The 15,543-nt window shown below is 47.7% G+C and overlaps 1 protein-coding gene across 3 annotated transcripts in view; it reads right to left on the reverse strand.

The window, feature by feature from the left end:
* RCSD1 (RCSD domain containing 1) overlaps positions 1-15,543 on the reverse strand; it is a 36,885-nt gene that overhangs the window by 1,986 nt on the left and 19,356 nt on the right. The window contains exons 2-6 of one of the 3 annotated variants that reach the window (XM_007528773.3): positions 9,218-9,319; positions 8,634-8,720; positions 3,048-3,119; positions 1,894-2,097; positions 162-803 (exon numbers count right to left, since the gene is read on the reverse strand). In XM_007528773.3, coding sequence (XP_007528835.2) covers positions 162-803; positions 1,894-2,097; positions 3,048-3,119; positions 8,634-8,720; positions 9,218-9,319 — 1,107 coding nt within the window. The remainder of the gene's footprint in view (positions 1-161; positions 804-1,893; positions 2,098-3,047; positions 3,120-8,633; positions 8,721-9,217; positions 9,320-15,543) is intronic. The other 2 variants (XM_016190658.2, XM_060197954.1) reach the window with 2 other exon arrangements.

Below are 15,543 nucleotides of genomic sequence, written 5' to 3' on the forward strand. Positions count from 1 at the left end.
TCCTATTTTTTTTCCTTTGTCTCTTGGTGACATCGTGGCTCCATTCAGAGCTGCATGAGGTGCCTTTGTGGCTGCACCCTGGGTTCATTTGTCATGGGGCAATAAGGGACAAGGATTGTGACTATGGCCCTGGTGCTCCTCAGTCAAGTGGGGCCACCTACCTCTGACTTGGGTACCTCACTGCTGATCTCCACCTTAGCCTCTTCCTCTGGCTTCTCCGTGCCTGCTGCCTGATCAGGGGCCTGGCCACTTTCCATTTCTCCAGGGGGAGTCTGAAGAGTCTCTTCCAACACAGTTGCTCTCGCTTGGCTCCTCTGTGCTGGGGGCTCATTTCCATTCTGTGCATTCTCATCCTTTCTGTCTGTAGGTTCTTCTGCCTGTTCTGCAGTCAGGGTTCCCCCCACGGGACTCACACAACCATTCTCTTCCCTAGAGCTGGAAGTTTGGGATGCTTCTATAGCTTCCTCTCTGGACTTGCTCTCAGCTGGCTCAGGATGCTGGGCTCCCTCCATGGCTGTGACCTTCTCATCCAGTTTCTCTGTCCTGCTGGGTGACCTAACAAGAGGAGGCTTCTCAGAGGACCCCTGTCTCCTGGTTTCTTGTTCACACAGACCCTCGCTGGGAGAAGGGGATCCTGAGAATTTGTCCTTGATTGGACACAACTCATCCCCATCCTCCTCCTTGGCTCCATTCTCCTGAGATGGCTCTGGTGCCCGGAAATCACCCAAATCTCCACAGTCTGACTGTGACCTTCGAAATCGCCGGGATGGGGGACGCCGTTTGATTGATCCCCTGGTTCGCACCTATAGGGTAATAAAGGCCAGAAGGGTGACTCAGGAGATGGTGTAGTGGTTAAAGCATTAGACTTGCAAACTTGAAGTTCTGAGTTTTATATCCCTGACATTGCATGTGCCAGAGTGATGCTTTGGTTCTCTTTCTCTCCTTTCTTTCTTTTTTTTTTTTAATATTTTATTTTATTTATTTATTCCCTTTTGTTGCCCTTGTTGTTTTATTGTTGTAGTTATTATTGTTGTTGTCATTGTTGGATAGGACAGAGAGAGAAATGGAGAGAGGAGGGGAAGACAGAGAGGAGGAGAGAAAGATAGACACCTGCAGACCTGCTTCACCGCCTGTGAAGCGACTCCCCTGCAGGTGGGGAGCCGGGGTTCGAACCGGGATCCTTATGCCGGTCCTTGTGCTTTGCGCCACCTGCGCTTAACCCACTGCACTACAGCCCGACTCCCTCTTTCTCTCCTTTCTCTATCAGTAATAAGTATTTTTGTGGCATAGTCCTTGAGCCAACTAAGGATGGCTGGATTTCTATTCAGATCATGAGGCCTGAATAACTCTCTGGAGGAACACAAAAGAGTGATCCTAAGTCTGCCTGTGGATGTGTGCTGGTTATTGGGTGAGCACAGCCATGAGGTAGGCAGCATGGAGGATTCTCAGTTCAGGAATTGTTTGCAAAGGAGAGGACTATCACTAAAACCTAGCTAAGATCACAATTTTGCCTTGTTTTGTCATCACAGGAGCTTCACTGCTATGAGATGATTTTTTTTCCTTCAATTTTCAGATAATGAAAGACAGAGAGCAGGGAAGGGAGAGGGAGAGGGAGAGGGAGGGAGAGAGAGAGAGAGAGGGAAAGAGAGGGAGAGAGAGAGAGAGAGACTAATCACAGTAACAAAGCTTCCTCTAATGCATTGGGGGCTAGGCTTGAATGAGTCATGCACACGGCAAAGCAGCACACTATCCATGTGCGCTATTTTGCTGGTCCATGGCCATAGTTTTGATTAAAGTCAGATATATCCTCCTTTCACCAGGATATCAAAGTTGAGGTAACTCAGGTGGACACCCTCCCATAGATAGAGGCCATGCTATGAACCCAGACATTACCTTGTTGTAGCAGGGCAGGTGGCTGCCTTCGGGTGGTTGGTCGAAGCTGACAGGTACCTCTTCTGCCTCACTGGTGCGTGGCCACACACCAGGGCTGCTGGGGGTGGAGGGTGGACTTTGAAAGGGGGACACCACAGATTTGATCCCAGGACTCTTGGGTGATGCCCCAGGCAGCAGGGCTGCTGGGTCAAAGGTTAGATTAGCCTGTTGAGAAAAAGATGAGACACTCCCAGTGGGGATGGAGGCCTTACATGAACTTATGGGTCCCCTGGCTTTGAAACTAGTTAGGATGGAAACATGAGGTCTTGCCTGAAACTGTCCAACCTATGACTCCTGGTCATAGTCTTCCTTGTTCCTGGGAGCATCTCTGTTCATCCCGCCTGGCTGACACAGGTATGTTCCAGAAGCCAGCCATTCATAGCTGTCTCTCCACGCTCTTTTTGTTCTCTTTGTATAGCTAGAAATGTGGCTGAGGAAACTGCTGGCACTCAAGTCAGGTCTGTCTGCCCACCAAAGTTCCTAGCAGAGGCCAGGGAAGGAGGCAAAACAAGCACCATAGGTGGGCAGCAGCTCACAGTGAACAAGTCTGCTGGGCTATGTCAGAAAAACCTGTCTCCTCAGTAAAACAGCAAACAGTGTCATCTCGCAGTATCATCTGCTTCCTGAAAGCTCCCTGGAGAACTGGCTCATTATATACAGAGGTGAAAGTTCTAAGAACACCTGCTGAACTTTGAATGGTGCCATATGCTCTCCAAACAGTGGATTTGGTAATTCCAGGGCTGGCCTAACAGTTGGATTTCAAACCCAAGACTGTGCATCTTAATCCTGACTGGGGTGGGATGGGGTAGGGTGGGGATGGGAAAGTCTTGGTTATTCCTGGATCATTTCTTATACTACAGTGTTCCCAGCTGACCTGTGGAGCACCCATGTGCCCACCAACCGCCACTAGCCATTAATCAGGTAGGCCCATGCAGGATAGTGCCTCTACTTAGCTCTTTGACTCCAGGGAGACGTCCATACCTTTTGGGGGCCATTTGGTCTGTTGCTCCTTACCAGTGGTCACCTCCCCAGGTGATAGCAACTACTCCTCCTGAGTCCCAAAAGATATGCAAAGATTGACTAAGAGGCAGCATGGGTAACCATTTTGCACTTACCTGAAGCTTCTCAATCAGGGGAGAACTCTTCACCTTGACTTTAGGAGGGTGGCTAGCATTGGGCAATGATTTCTAAAACAAACAAACAAACAAACAAACCAGTCATGTAAGTTATCTCTTTGGGTACAGTTAGAGCCCAGACTAGCAGGTAGAAGAAGAGAAATTGGTTTCTCTGCTTCATGTCAGTGAACTCACTCAACTATCAGGGACTGGTGAGGGAGCCTTTCTTCCTCCCCTCTTTCACCATCCCATCAGCAAGACCACCCAAATCTATGGATGGGCAGGCAGGCAGGACAGGGATCAGAGACACAAATGGTCTCGTACTCCAGGAATGACCTTGTGGTCATGTTGAAGGAACAGACTATGTTGAGGGTGGCAAGAACTTCACACCACAACCTTCAGGAACAGTGTGTGTGTGGGGGAATTTCAAAGAGGATGGGAAGAATGACCAGCTGCTCTGTATATCACAAACACAACAAGAAAACCTAGAACAGGAGTAAAAGCTGATAGAGAGGTTATTGAAATTCCTCCCTGGAATGAATGTTACTTTATAAAATGCCACTGATGGTGTGGCTTACAATCATTTTCCAAAAACACTCGGTCTCCATTTCAACTGAAGATATATGTTGAGTACCTTCTGCATCCTAGGCATTGCTGATATAACTCTATTTAAGCATTTAATTTAGTCTGCCCTACTGGGTGGTTATATAAAGAGGAATATAATTTAGTTCACTTTACTATGTGGTTGTATATATGAAGTTTCATATGATTTCATATATCCTACTGTGATTATGTAAAGGTGCATATGTCTTCTGGTTATAGTCCACAGCTGAGTTATGTTTTTTATTATTTTTTAATGTTTTATTTATTTATTATTGTATAGAGACAGAGAGAAATTGAGAGGAGAAGATATAGAGAGAAAGGGAGAGAGATAGAGAGACACCTGCAGCCCTGCTTCACCACTCGTGAAGTTTTTCCCCCTGTAGGTGGGGCTCAGGGGCTTGAACCTGGGTCCTTATGCACTGTAATATACGCGCTTACCCAAGTGCACCACTGCCTGGCCCCCACAGCTGAGTTCTATGTAACCATATGTATGCACTGATAACTGGAGATATACATATATATATATTGCCTCTAGGGTTATCGCTGGGGCTCGGGGCCAGCACTACAAATCCACTGCTTCTGGAGGCTATTTTTCCTATTTTTGTTGCCCTTGTTGTGGTTGTTATTGTTGTTATATCTGTTGTTGTTTTTGGACAGGCAGAGAGACATCGAGAGAGAAGATGGGAAGACAGAGAGGAGGAGAGAAAGATAGACACCTGCAGACCTGCTTCACCGCTTGTGAAGTGACCCCCCCCTGCAGGTGGGGATCCAGGGGCTTGAACCGGGATCCTTAAGCTGGTCCTTGCGCTTTTCGCCATGTGTGCTTAACCTGCTGTGCTACCACTCAGCCCCCTGGAGATAATTTTGTGATGGATGTGTGTCAGGAATCTTTTCTGCCTTTAGATCACATATTACCTGATTTTTTTTTTTCTTTTGTCATTGTCAGGGTTTCACCACTCCCGGTGATGTTTTCTGACAGAGAAAGAGAGACAGGGAGTAGGATGGGGATAGGGGTGCCAGTAGATACCATATTACCAAAGCTTCCTCTGATGCAGTGGGGGCTGGACTTCAACCTGGGTCACATACATGACAAAGTGAGCACACCAAGTAAGCTGTTTGCTGGCTCTGTATCATATATTATTAAGATTGATTCCTTCATGTGTAAAATCCCTACAGTCCTGGGAGTTGGCCAGTAGTGCAGTGGGTTAAGCATAGGTGGTGCAAAACGCAAGAACCGGTGTAAGGATCCGGGTTCGAGTCCTGGCTCCCCACCTGCAGGGGAGTCGCTTCACAGGTGGTGAAGCAGGTCTGCAGGTGTCTGTCTTTCTCTCCTCCTTTCTGTCTTCCACTCCTCTCTCCATTTCTCTCTGTCCTATCCAATAATAACAATAATAACTACAACAATAAAACTACAAGGGCAACAAAAGGGAATAAATAAATATTTTTTAAAAATCCCTACAGGGAGTCGGGCTGTAGCGCAGCGGGTTAAGCGCAGGTGGCGCAAAGCACAAGGACCGGCATAAGGATCTCGGTTCGAACCCCGGCTCCCCACCTGCAGGGGAGTCGCTTCACAGGCGGTGAAGCAGGTCTGCAGGTGTCTATCTTTCTCTCCTCCTCTCTGTCTTCCCCTCCTCTCTCTCCATTTCTCTCTGTCCTATCCAACAACGACGACAACAACAATAATAACTACAACAATAAAACAACAAGGGCAACAAAAGGGAATAAATAAAGAAAAAATTAGTTAACAAAAAAAAAATCCCTACAGCCCCATTCTGATTTAACAGGCACATCAATCCCTGACATACAGAAAAGGTGATAGCAAAGGACAATGATAATGGAGAAAAAGGAGATTTCCATGATTAGACAAAGGGGAGTAACAAAAGCAGTAGAGAAAAGACATAAAGACTTTCCTATGGTTTAGAAACTCAACATGTGATCTTGCCCTACTCTCCCTTGTAAAAACTCACCTGTATTGCATAAAGGAAAATATGCCAATTGCCTAAGAAATAACCTAATACATTTGTTGAGATGATTGTATTCTAGTGATGGAAGGAGATAGACTTGACTTAAAACAACTCATAACTTTTTAGAGGTCCTACATGGAAAGGGAGAAGCTAGAAGGTCTCACATTGAGAGAGAGGGGAGGAAAGGAGAGGTGAGGAGAGGAAGGGGGAGGAGGGAGAGGGAGAGGTGGAAAGAGGGAAAGGGAGAGAGAGGAAGATAAAAAGATGGGGAGAGGGGGAGCAAGAGGGAGAGAAGGGGAGGGGGGAAAGAGGAGATCCCAGAGTGAGGGAGTAAAGTCAGGGAGAAAGATTCCAGTTCTTTTGATTCTGGCTTTGCAGGAGCCAGCTGATATGTGACTAGAGCCTCCTCAGCCAAGGAGCAGCAAAGGGTGGAACAAATAGTATATACTTTCCCTCTGGTTCCTTTCTGTCTCTGCCTATTGGGATTTGCACTGTCAGACATAACCCCAACATGGCCTTTCCAGGAACCCTGTGTCTATGGGGAGCACAGAGAATTTCCAGCATAACAGAGTTGTCCTTAAGGTCTGTGCCTTACAGAGAAATCTCTCTGAGTGTTTCTGAAGGTATTTCAAGAAGCTGCTGTTACATGTTTGCTGACAAAAACATTCTCTTTTCCCTATCTCACTAAGCATACCACCTTCACCATGGGGCTGTGGTTTAACCAGATCAAAATCCTTGATGGTTCTCAGACTGCAGCTCCATAGAAGCCCAGTAGATGGCGGTATTTCCCTGCTATTCCACATGTGGTTCCTGGGCTGGGCTCTTGGATAGGGAGACAAGAACCTGTTCAATGTCTTGTGTGTGAATTCACTTGCCTGTGTATGATGTTCCTACAGAAATGAAGAACCTGACTTTTCAAGTGGGTGTTCTTTCTGGTCCCCCTCTGGGCAGAAAAGCAGGGTCTATAACAATTTCAGCTCCCTCTTGGGCTGGACCTCCAGAAAGGATTCACTGGGGGTTGGAGTTGAGGGTGACCAGCAGTGGCAGAGAAAAGCCAAGGGTGGGGGTGGGGGAAGACACACACACACACACACACACACACATACACACACACACACACACACACACCCCTACCTGTAGCACTGCCTCACCACTTATGAAATTTCTCCCCTATAGGTTGGAACCTGGGACCTATGTGCCTTTATTGGGTGCACCACTGCCTAGTTACTCTCTTTGCATTACTACACAAATTTAAAGGCAATGGATGCTCATGGATGCCCTAGCAGAACTTTCTCTCTATAATTTACCTCTTTTTCACCCAGCTGTGCTGGACACTTTCACCATGGGTAGGGCCCCAGGGCATGAAGTCTGTCTTGCACCCCCAGTCACTGATCTGACATGATCTATTCATTCTTTTATTTTTATTTTATTATTTATTTATTTATTTGCCTCCAGGGTTATCACTGGGGCTTGGTGTCTGCACCACAAATCCACTGCTCCTGGAGGCCATTTTCCCCCTTTTTGTTGCCCTTGTTGTTGTTGTTATTGTTGCCATTGCTGCTGTTGTTGTTGAATAGGACAGAGAGAAATCGAGAGAGGAGGGGACAACAGAGAGGGGAGAGAAAAGTAGACATCTGCAGATCTGCTTCACTGCTGTGAAGCAACCCCCCCTGCAGGTGGGGAACCAGGGGCTCGAACTGGGTTACCTGCGCTGGTCCTTGCACTTTGCACCATGTGCGTTTAACCCACTGTGCTACTGTCCGGCCCCCTGATATATTCATTCTTATTCTAGGGGACAAAGGACCTCTTCTGTTCCCTCACTGGTCACCCAGTTTGTCCCTGTTCTATAATAAGGAAGCTGACTCAGCACTTCTCTGGGGTCATGTCATGGGGGTGGTGAGGGGCAGCCAGCCTCACAGGAAGTTCATGAAAGACCATGGCCAAGGTCTGTTGTGAAGTTGAAGTACTGGTCCAGAGGCTGAAGGTCAAAAGGAAAAATTCACCTTGGTAAGGAGAAGTTGTGTTTCATCATGATGCTGACAGACAACACCCATTTTATCACTTTGGAAGACACCCCAAACTCATCCCAGAATAGGATCTCATTTGGAATGAAGAGGATTCCATATAGGAATGTATGATCTCAGAGATCATAGGGCTTCTAGTTAACCTTACTCCTCACCTCACCAGGAGTGCCTGTGAGTTTCTGCCCTAGCAGATGGGCCTGTGCTTATAGTGTCATATGCCATAGTTGACACAAAGGTGCCAGATGTATACAGGTACCAGTGTATCAGGACAGGGGCACCCAAAGAGAAGGAACAGAGAGGAAGGGATAGAATGGGGTTTGGGGATTGTTTTGTCTTGGGCTTGCCAGTGCTATTAAGGGGCTGGCCACCCATCCAGATGACTGAATCCAAATTCTCCCGAAAGGGACTGGGGCCATAGTGAAAGCTCCCAGGAGGGGGTGTGTGAGAATTCCTCTTCAGGTGAGCTTAAAGCTCAGAACATTGCTGACTATGAGCCCACTATAGGTTGTAACACTGACTTTGTATTTGAGGTGGAAAGACAGGAGACCTTCTAGGGGCTCTGGTTTTCCCTCTGCTGGCCCAGAATAGCAGCACTGACTCACACCTCAGAACCCCACATTTCTCCTGCACTACAGTTGTGCTTGATGTACATGGCCTCCTGCCCAGGTTCCTTCTCCACACTGACAAATCTAGAAGATGACTTGGAGTGAAACAACTGTCAGGACTTGAGAAGCTACCCCTTCAACAGGGCCCTTCTCCTAGATGAAATCCCTAGGCTTGAAAAAAAAGTGGTGTTCCTACCTCTAACCATTAGAGAGTGTGAAAAAGGAGCCTGGTTTTCAAAGAAAAGGACTCTAGATGTGGGAAGAGGAGACCCCCTGAGATAAATAAATTTCTTGCCCAGATTTTGAGGTTTAGTGTGATGTGTGTGTGTGTGTGTGTCCCTTCCAAGAATGAGGAGGAACAGTGTCCTGGAGTCCCGCAGTGGCACTTACCTCCTCACCATTCTGGCCCAGCTCTACCTTGGGGGGGAACAGGGGAAGTGAGCAGGGCGGTTTCCTTCTTGGTTTACTGGCTGGTGTCTGGAGGAAGGATGACAGACAGACACATGGAGAGAAAAAGAGTGAATCAGGTAACAGGGATGAGGAGGAAGTAGAAACTGGCTTTAGGAATGTATAGGGATGTCTAGAGAAGAGAAGGATGGAGGGAGGGGTTGTAGGTGCTAACCTGTCTTTTTACCTTGCTCAGGATCATAGGCTCCAGAGTAGGGGAGAGGGGATCTCTTTATTCTGCCTGTGCACCACCTAAGACTCTGTCAGTGAGTGACCAGAATGGACAGGAATGCAGGCTGGTGTCTCTAAGAGCTGCCCCTTCAGCTCTCCATTGTAAGCCTCACTCTGGGGGGAGATGCTGCCCAGGCCAGTGTCAGGGCTACATTCCTTACATTCAGAGGGACCCCTTTCTCTCACTTCTCTTCCTAATTTGGTAATGACTGAGCCTCTTCCCTCCACCCTCCTCAGGGCCTGACCCAGACTTCCCCTTCCTACAGGCCCCTCCCAGAAGAGGGGCTCAGACCTACCTCCTTCGTGGCTGCTGCTTGCTCCCTAAACCGCACTGCCAGCTGGGCAACTGAGGGGGATGCCGACTGATCCACATTGGCATTGGTCTCCACTGGTTTCTCCTGGCAAAGCAAACATCAGTGAGCACGTGTGCACTCCGCCTGAGCTTCTTGTTTTGTCATTACAATCAGTGACTGTGACCATGAGGTCTACTCATATTTTGCACTTGCGTTCTATATTCAAAGACCAGACCTAACCCTGCTGAGTACAGAGCTTATGTCACACATGACATGCACTCACACATGACATGCACTCGCACACACACATACACACACACTTCCTAGATCTCCTTTGTATATTAAACGTGCTCCAGGTTTTCTTCTCTGGGTACACCACCATGCTGGGGCCCCTGCTAAGAGGCAGCCCTTTCAGAGGAAGGAGCATTGAAATGATGTGGCAGGGCCAGGGGAAGGTATGATTTAGAGGAGCTGGTGGCCTGGCCTAATCTGGGGGGAGGTAGCTCTATAGGGAAGTTTAGTTCTCTGCTGCTTCCTGCTACTGGCCAACTTTCCCCTCACTTCTGCCTGAACACCACGCTGTGGCATAAAGACAGGAAGGCTTCACCTGTGTGCTCAGACTTCCAGAACACCAGGGATGGGGGAGTCTCCGTCCACCATGCCTAGTACCACCTGCCAACCTTGCAGTATGGGAGGAGACAGACAGCATCTTGTCCTCCCAAGACCAAAGAGGCCTGAGGGACAGTGTGGCAAACTGAGCCACTCTTGGAAGGGCCGTGGGGTGATGGGTTTGTCCAGCTGTCGAGCTTCCTGCCACAAAGCAGAGTGGCTCCTGTGTGTAGGGACTATTTATTGCCATCCCGCAGACGGCGCACTTTGCTGGCTCTGAGGCACTGTGCTGGTGCAGGAAGAAGCATTCCAGATAAAAATAGAGCAGCACAGGCACCCAAAAATGCCCCTAACTTCCCTGTTCATTCTGGGCTTGGCCAGGGGTTCAGAACAAGAACCCTCTGATATTTCTGGAAGCATTTATGCTTAGAGAAAAGACCAGAAGAGAGGTGAGAGCATGAAACTTGTTTTTCTGGAGCCCCATGGTTTTTTTTTTTTTTTTTTTTTTTTTTTAAGTCTTCAAGCCCCCATGTGTCTGGAACTGGAGAAGTCCCTCACTACTGAGCCCTGTAGATGGTCTCATTCTATGTTGTGAAGAATTGACTGAATCTTGCCTACTCCTGTTGGGCATACTGAAGCCCAGAGAGGGCAAGTTGTATAAGCAGGGTCACACAGCCGAAGCCAAATAAACCAGTCTTCAAAGTACTGGGTTCTAGTCCCTGGTGATCCAGTAGTGAGCATCAGCTGAGTCATGCAGTTTGTGAGAGAACTTTGAGAACTGTCAAGTGCTAATGAGAGGAAAGTTGTTCATCAGTGGTGGCACTGGGACAATGGAAGGAGCAAGGACTTATGGGTTAAGAGGGGCCACTGGCCGGGCTGTCCTGGACTTATGCTTAGAAACCAGGCAGGTGGGGGCCATGTGGTAGCCCAGCAGGTTAAGCATACATGGTATGAAACACCAGCGTGAGGATCCTAGTTCCAGCCCCTCGCTCCCCACTTGCAGGAGGGCACCTCACAAGCAGTGAAGCAGGTCTGCAGGTGTCTATCTCTCTCCCCTCTGTCTTCCCTTCCTCCCTCCATTTCTCTCTGTCCTATCCAATAACAGCAGCAACAGTAACAACAAGGACAACAAAATGGGGAAAATGGCCTCCAGGAACAATGGATTCATAGTGCAGGTGCTTAGCCCCAGCGGTAACACTGGAGACCAAAAAGAAAAAAAGAAAGAAACCAGGCAGGTGTAACCGCTAACCTCCTCCAGGGGTTAAACAGCCCTTGCCTGTACCCTTAGGGGGTTTAAGGACCCACAGGTGTCCCTATAAGAGCCTGAGTTCCAACCAACACTTTCCATGTGGTGGGTCACAAAATCTTAGGTCACAAAAGCTAAAACACATATGGAGATATATGCCCAAGGCATATTCTCACTTGGATTTTGTGACAGTCCTGTAAGTGCCAGCACTGCCTTATTTTCCAAGTGAGGTAACTGACTCACACTGTAGTATCTTACCTAAAATCCCCCATCTAGTGATGGGCAGTATGTGGAACTGGATCTAGACTGTCCACTCACATGCCATGTCTAATCTAAGGACCCTGTATAGTTCACCCTGCAGATGAAACTGAGCAGTCCCTAGAAACCCTGGATACCAGGCCTCCTTCCTGGCTTTGCCCTACTTCTCCATCTTGTTTCTGGGGTCAAAGTCTAAGGATCTAACCACTAACAGACCCTGGTGGGGGAAGTCAGGCACCACAGAAACCAACTCTGGGCAGCTTGGTGGAGGGACAGGACTTGAAGACCCTATTCCGGGGTGGAGGCTGTGTGTGTATGAGCCAGGGGTTAAGGTCTTGCTTGTGACTAACAGGACAGGCCATGCCTCCTGAAACTTCACAGTGTGATGAATGCATGTTTCTGGGCTCTTCTGGAACTGAGATCACCACCTTCCTAGAGGATTCCTTTCGATTTCCCCTTGTCTGCTTCTGATTATGACCATAACAGTTATCTTCCCTCCCAAGCCAGGGCCTTCCCATTGCTGTAAGGACGCTTGGCATAGCCTAAGCTTTGTATCAGAACTGCCTCTTTCTGTGTGACCTTAGACAGGCCATGTGAGTTCTGGGGCCTCAGCTTCCACACCTGAACAAAGGGGACAGAATCTGCTTTGCTTCCTTCATGGGACAGAAATGAGGCTCTGAGGACATGTCCTTCAGGCCACAGCAGAAAGGCAAGGCATGCCTTCTAAGATTAGAACATGTAACCCCAGGTTGGTTAGGACTGGTCTCCCTGTCAGCTGCAGCCTCTCCTGTTACTGCCCCTCCCTCCCCTCTTCTGGACTGGAGTCTTGGAGGGAGTGAGTCCCTTGGGCTGCTCTGTGGGCTAGGGCATCATGAGCAGGGTGGTGCTCTGGATACAGTGCTTTTTCTCTTCACTGTACTCTAGTTACTCACCCATCATTTCACTCATTCATTTATCTATCTACCCATCTAGTCACCTATAATTAATCCATTCATTCATTATTTCATTCACCAATTCTTCCTATACTCCAGACACTTCCCAGGATGCAGCAATGAGCAAGATGACACAGGGCCTTTCATAATGGGAGTTAAAGGTTAGTGAGAGAGAACTACATTCAACAACCATGACTATTTTTACACCAACTTATTGTTTTCCATAACAATAACTACCATAAAGGAAATAGACTAGGAGAATAAGTGACAGGGGACTTGACCCAAAGAGGTAACACTTGAAATTGAAATCTGAAGGAAAAGATGACAAGGACACAGCATGTGGTGGAGAGGGGAGGGAGGTGGGCTATACTTGCCAAGCATAATCTTCACAAAGCTTGGATAGAGAAGAGGGTGAGAGGAGGAGGAAGCCAGAGAATAGGCCTGCATGGCTAGAGCTCAGAGAGCTCCTCAAATGCCCAGAGCTTGCAAGTTGTCCTCTTCTCCTGTGAGCCCTGGCACAGAAGCCATTTGCATCCCCAGTTCCTAGCCTGGGCATCTGAAATGCTCCTTAAGTGCTGGTTAAATAAATGAATGATTCTTAGTAAACCAACACCACCAACTGCTACCTGGCATGGTGAGGGCTTGATAAATATAGCTCAGGACCTTGAAGTGAAATGGAAACAAAGCATGAGTCACAGTTGGCTCTAGGTCCACCAGGCTTGCATATTCTTATTAAGGTCCACTGATCTGTGGAAGGTCACTAGAACAGTACTGAGAGGACAAAGAATGAGGTTGTCCCTCTAAATCCAATACTCAAGAAATCCATGTTATGCCATGTTCTATCTCCGGTATAGAATATAATTAGACAACCTATCCTAAAACATGACATGTCAGTTTGTCCATTTCTTCATCTAGAGGTTGAATCTTTCTGTTGGTTGTTGATTTTTCAGACACATCTCATCAAGGAGGAAGTGGATGCAAAGGGAGATGTGTCCCAGACCACTGTAGACTGTGTATACCACAGGGAAGAACCTCACTGTGAAGGACACTGGGATACTTGGGTTATCTTTTCTATGTAGACGAAGAAGGAAATGGATAAATGAAGTCAGGCAGAATGGAGCAGTGTCTGCCAGGAAACTCAGGGATATCAAGGGAACATGGTACTTAACATCTTCACACACAGGATGACCCTGTCCTTCTCTTTCTCAGGAAGATTCTAATTCTTATTCTCCAGCTAGTAATCAAATACACAAAGAATATGATCCTTCCCTCCAAACTAGCCAGCCTGGGTCAGCAGATGTTTGGAAGGAAATTTCAGGAAAGTAAGGACCTAGGAGACTTACAGGCAACTGAAGAGGAAAGGGGTGAAAAGTTGGCAACATAGCTCAGTGACCAGAGAAATGAAGGTGAGAGAGCCACAGGGCTGGGTGGTGGTACACCTGGTTAAGTGCATACATTACAGCACAAGGATGTGGGTTCAAGCCCCCAGTCCCCACTTGCAGGGGGGAGGCTTCACTAATGGTGATGTAGGTCTCCAGGTGTCTTTCTGTCAATCTCCTTCCCTGTCTCCCTTTTATCTCTAAATTTCTCTCTATTCTATGAAAAGAGAAAGGAAGGAAGGTGTGTGTGTGTGGGGGGCAGGGAGATGAGAGAGGAGATGGATTCTGCCCCAGATGCTGCCCAGCTGGAGAAAGCAGGAAGCAGTGCAGAGAGCAGTGATTTTTCAGTTGATTTTCTTTCTCTTACCACCTTTTAGCACAGTGCTGCTTTGCACTTCTTACCCCACTCCCAGGCATGAATTTAGGCCCTGGCTCACTTTAGTCTCCTGGTTATAAGATAGGTATGAGCTGGAGTAGACTCAGGGTTTTGCGCTGACCCCAAGGGGTGGTGGTTCGGGACCCTGCTGCCCTGTGGGAGGGGGCTCTCCAGCTCTCAGAAAAGTTCCTCAAGGAAATCACGCCCTCCCCAGGATATACACACAGGCTCACAGGCTCCAGCCCCAGAACAATGGGAACAAGGCCCACAAACTCCACCAGCTCTTCTGGTCGTGCAGCACCAACATCTCTACATTCTCTACTGCAGTCACCAGACACCATCTGTAGCTGTCTGGGCAGACAATTCATAAAACAATTTGGTTTTCTTATCAATTTTAGAGATGTGCACTGGCCCAGATGTGTTTGAAGAGAACTCCAGCCCAAGCAGAATCTAGTCCCAGATTTGCTCCATACAGCAGGGCCTCTGACCTCCCACCAGGCTCTATATGATAAGTGGTGAAATGGGCGCTGAGTAGGGTGCCAGTGCTCTGCTGGACTGCCCACTGTTTTGCCTTCTGTGGCATCAGTCCCTCTAAAGACAGGGATTTAAGTTCAGCAAAGACTGTTAGGTTCCTTGTAGGCATTTTAAAACTCAGTGAGTGAAGACTTTTTTTTTTTTAATTATTTATTTATTTATTCCCTTTTGTTGTCCTTGTTGTTTTATTGTTGTAGTTATTACTGCTGTTGATGTCGTCGATGTTGGATAGGACAGAGAAAAATAGAGAGAGAAGGAGAGGAAGATAGACACCTGAAGACCTACTTCACCTGTGAAGTGACTCCCCTGCAGGTGGGGAGCCGGGGCTTGAACCCGGGATCCTTACACCTTAACCTGCTGCGCTACTGCCCGACTCTCAGAGAGAAAGACGCCTGCAGACCTGTTTCACCGCTTGTGAAGCAACTTCCCTGCAGGTGGGGAGCCGGGGGCTCTAACCGGGATCCTTATGCCGATTCTTGCACTTTGCACCACATGTGCTTAACCTACTGTGCTACCACCCAACTCCCAGAAGACTCTTTTTTGTCACTGGAACTTTACTGCCCAGGCTGACTTTTCCAGAAATAGATAGATAGATAGATAGATAGATAGATAGATAGGGAACAAGTGAGCAGAAAAGTTACCATAGCACCAAATCTTCCTCTTACATGGTGGAGGCTGGGCTTGAATGCATAGCAAACTAGGCACACTATCCAGGGATAAGCTATTCAATATTTTGCCAGCCCAAGATTCACTCTTCAAGGCAAGACAGCTTATCAGCTTTGTCATGCTTTGGTATCTGTTCCTCTCTACTTCTCTTCATCTAGCTCTGTCTTTCTCTTTCTATATGAAAAAGTTAGCCTGAAGCCAACCCCTGTGAATGATGTGTAAAAAAAAAAAGAAAAAACCTCAGAAATCATGGCTAAACCTCATTTTGATGAAGGCCAGAGGAAGAAGTTCCTGAAAAATAATAAGCAACCACTCAGTACCTAGGTTGG

Source organism: Erinaceus europaeus, chromosome 9 (genome assembly GCF_950295315.1).
Source record: "Erinaceus europaeus chromosome 9, mEriEur2.1, whole genome shotgun sequence".
NCBI classification, from domain to species: Eukaryota; Metazoa; Chordata; class Mammalia; order Eulipotyphla; family Erinaceidae; genus Erinaceus; species Erinaceus europaeus.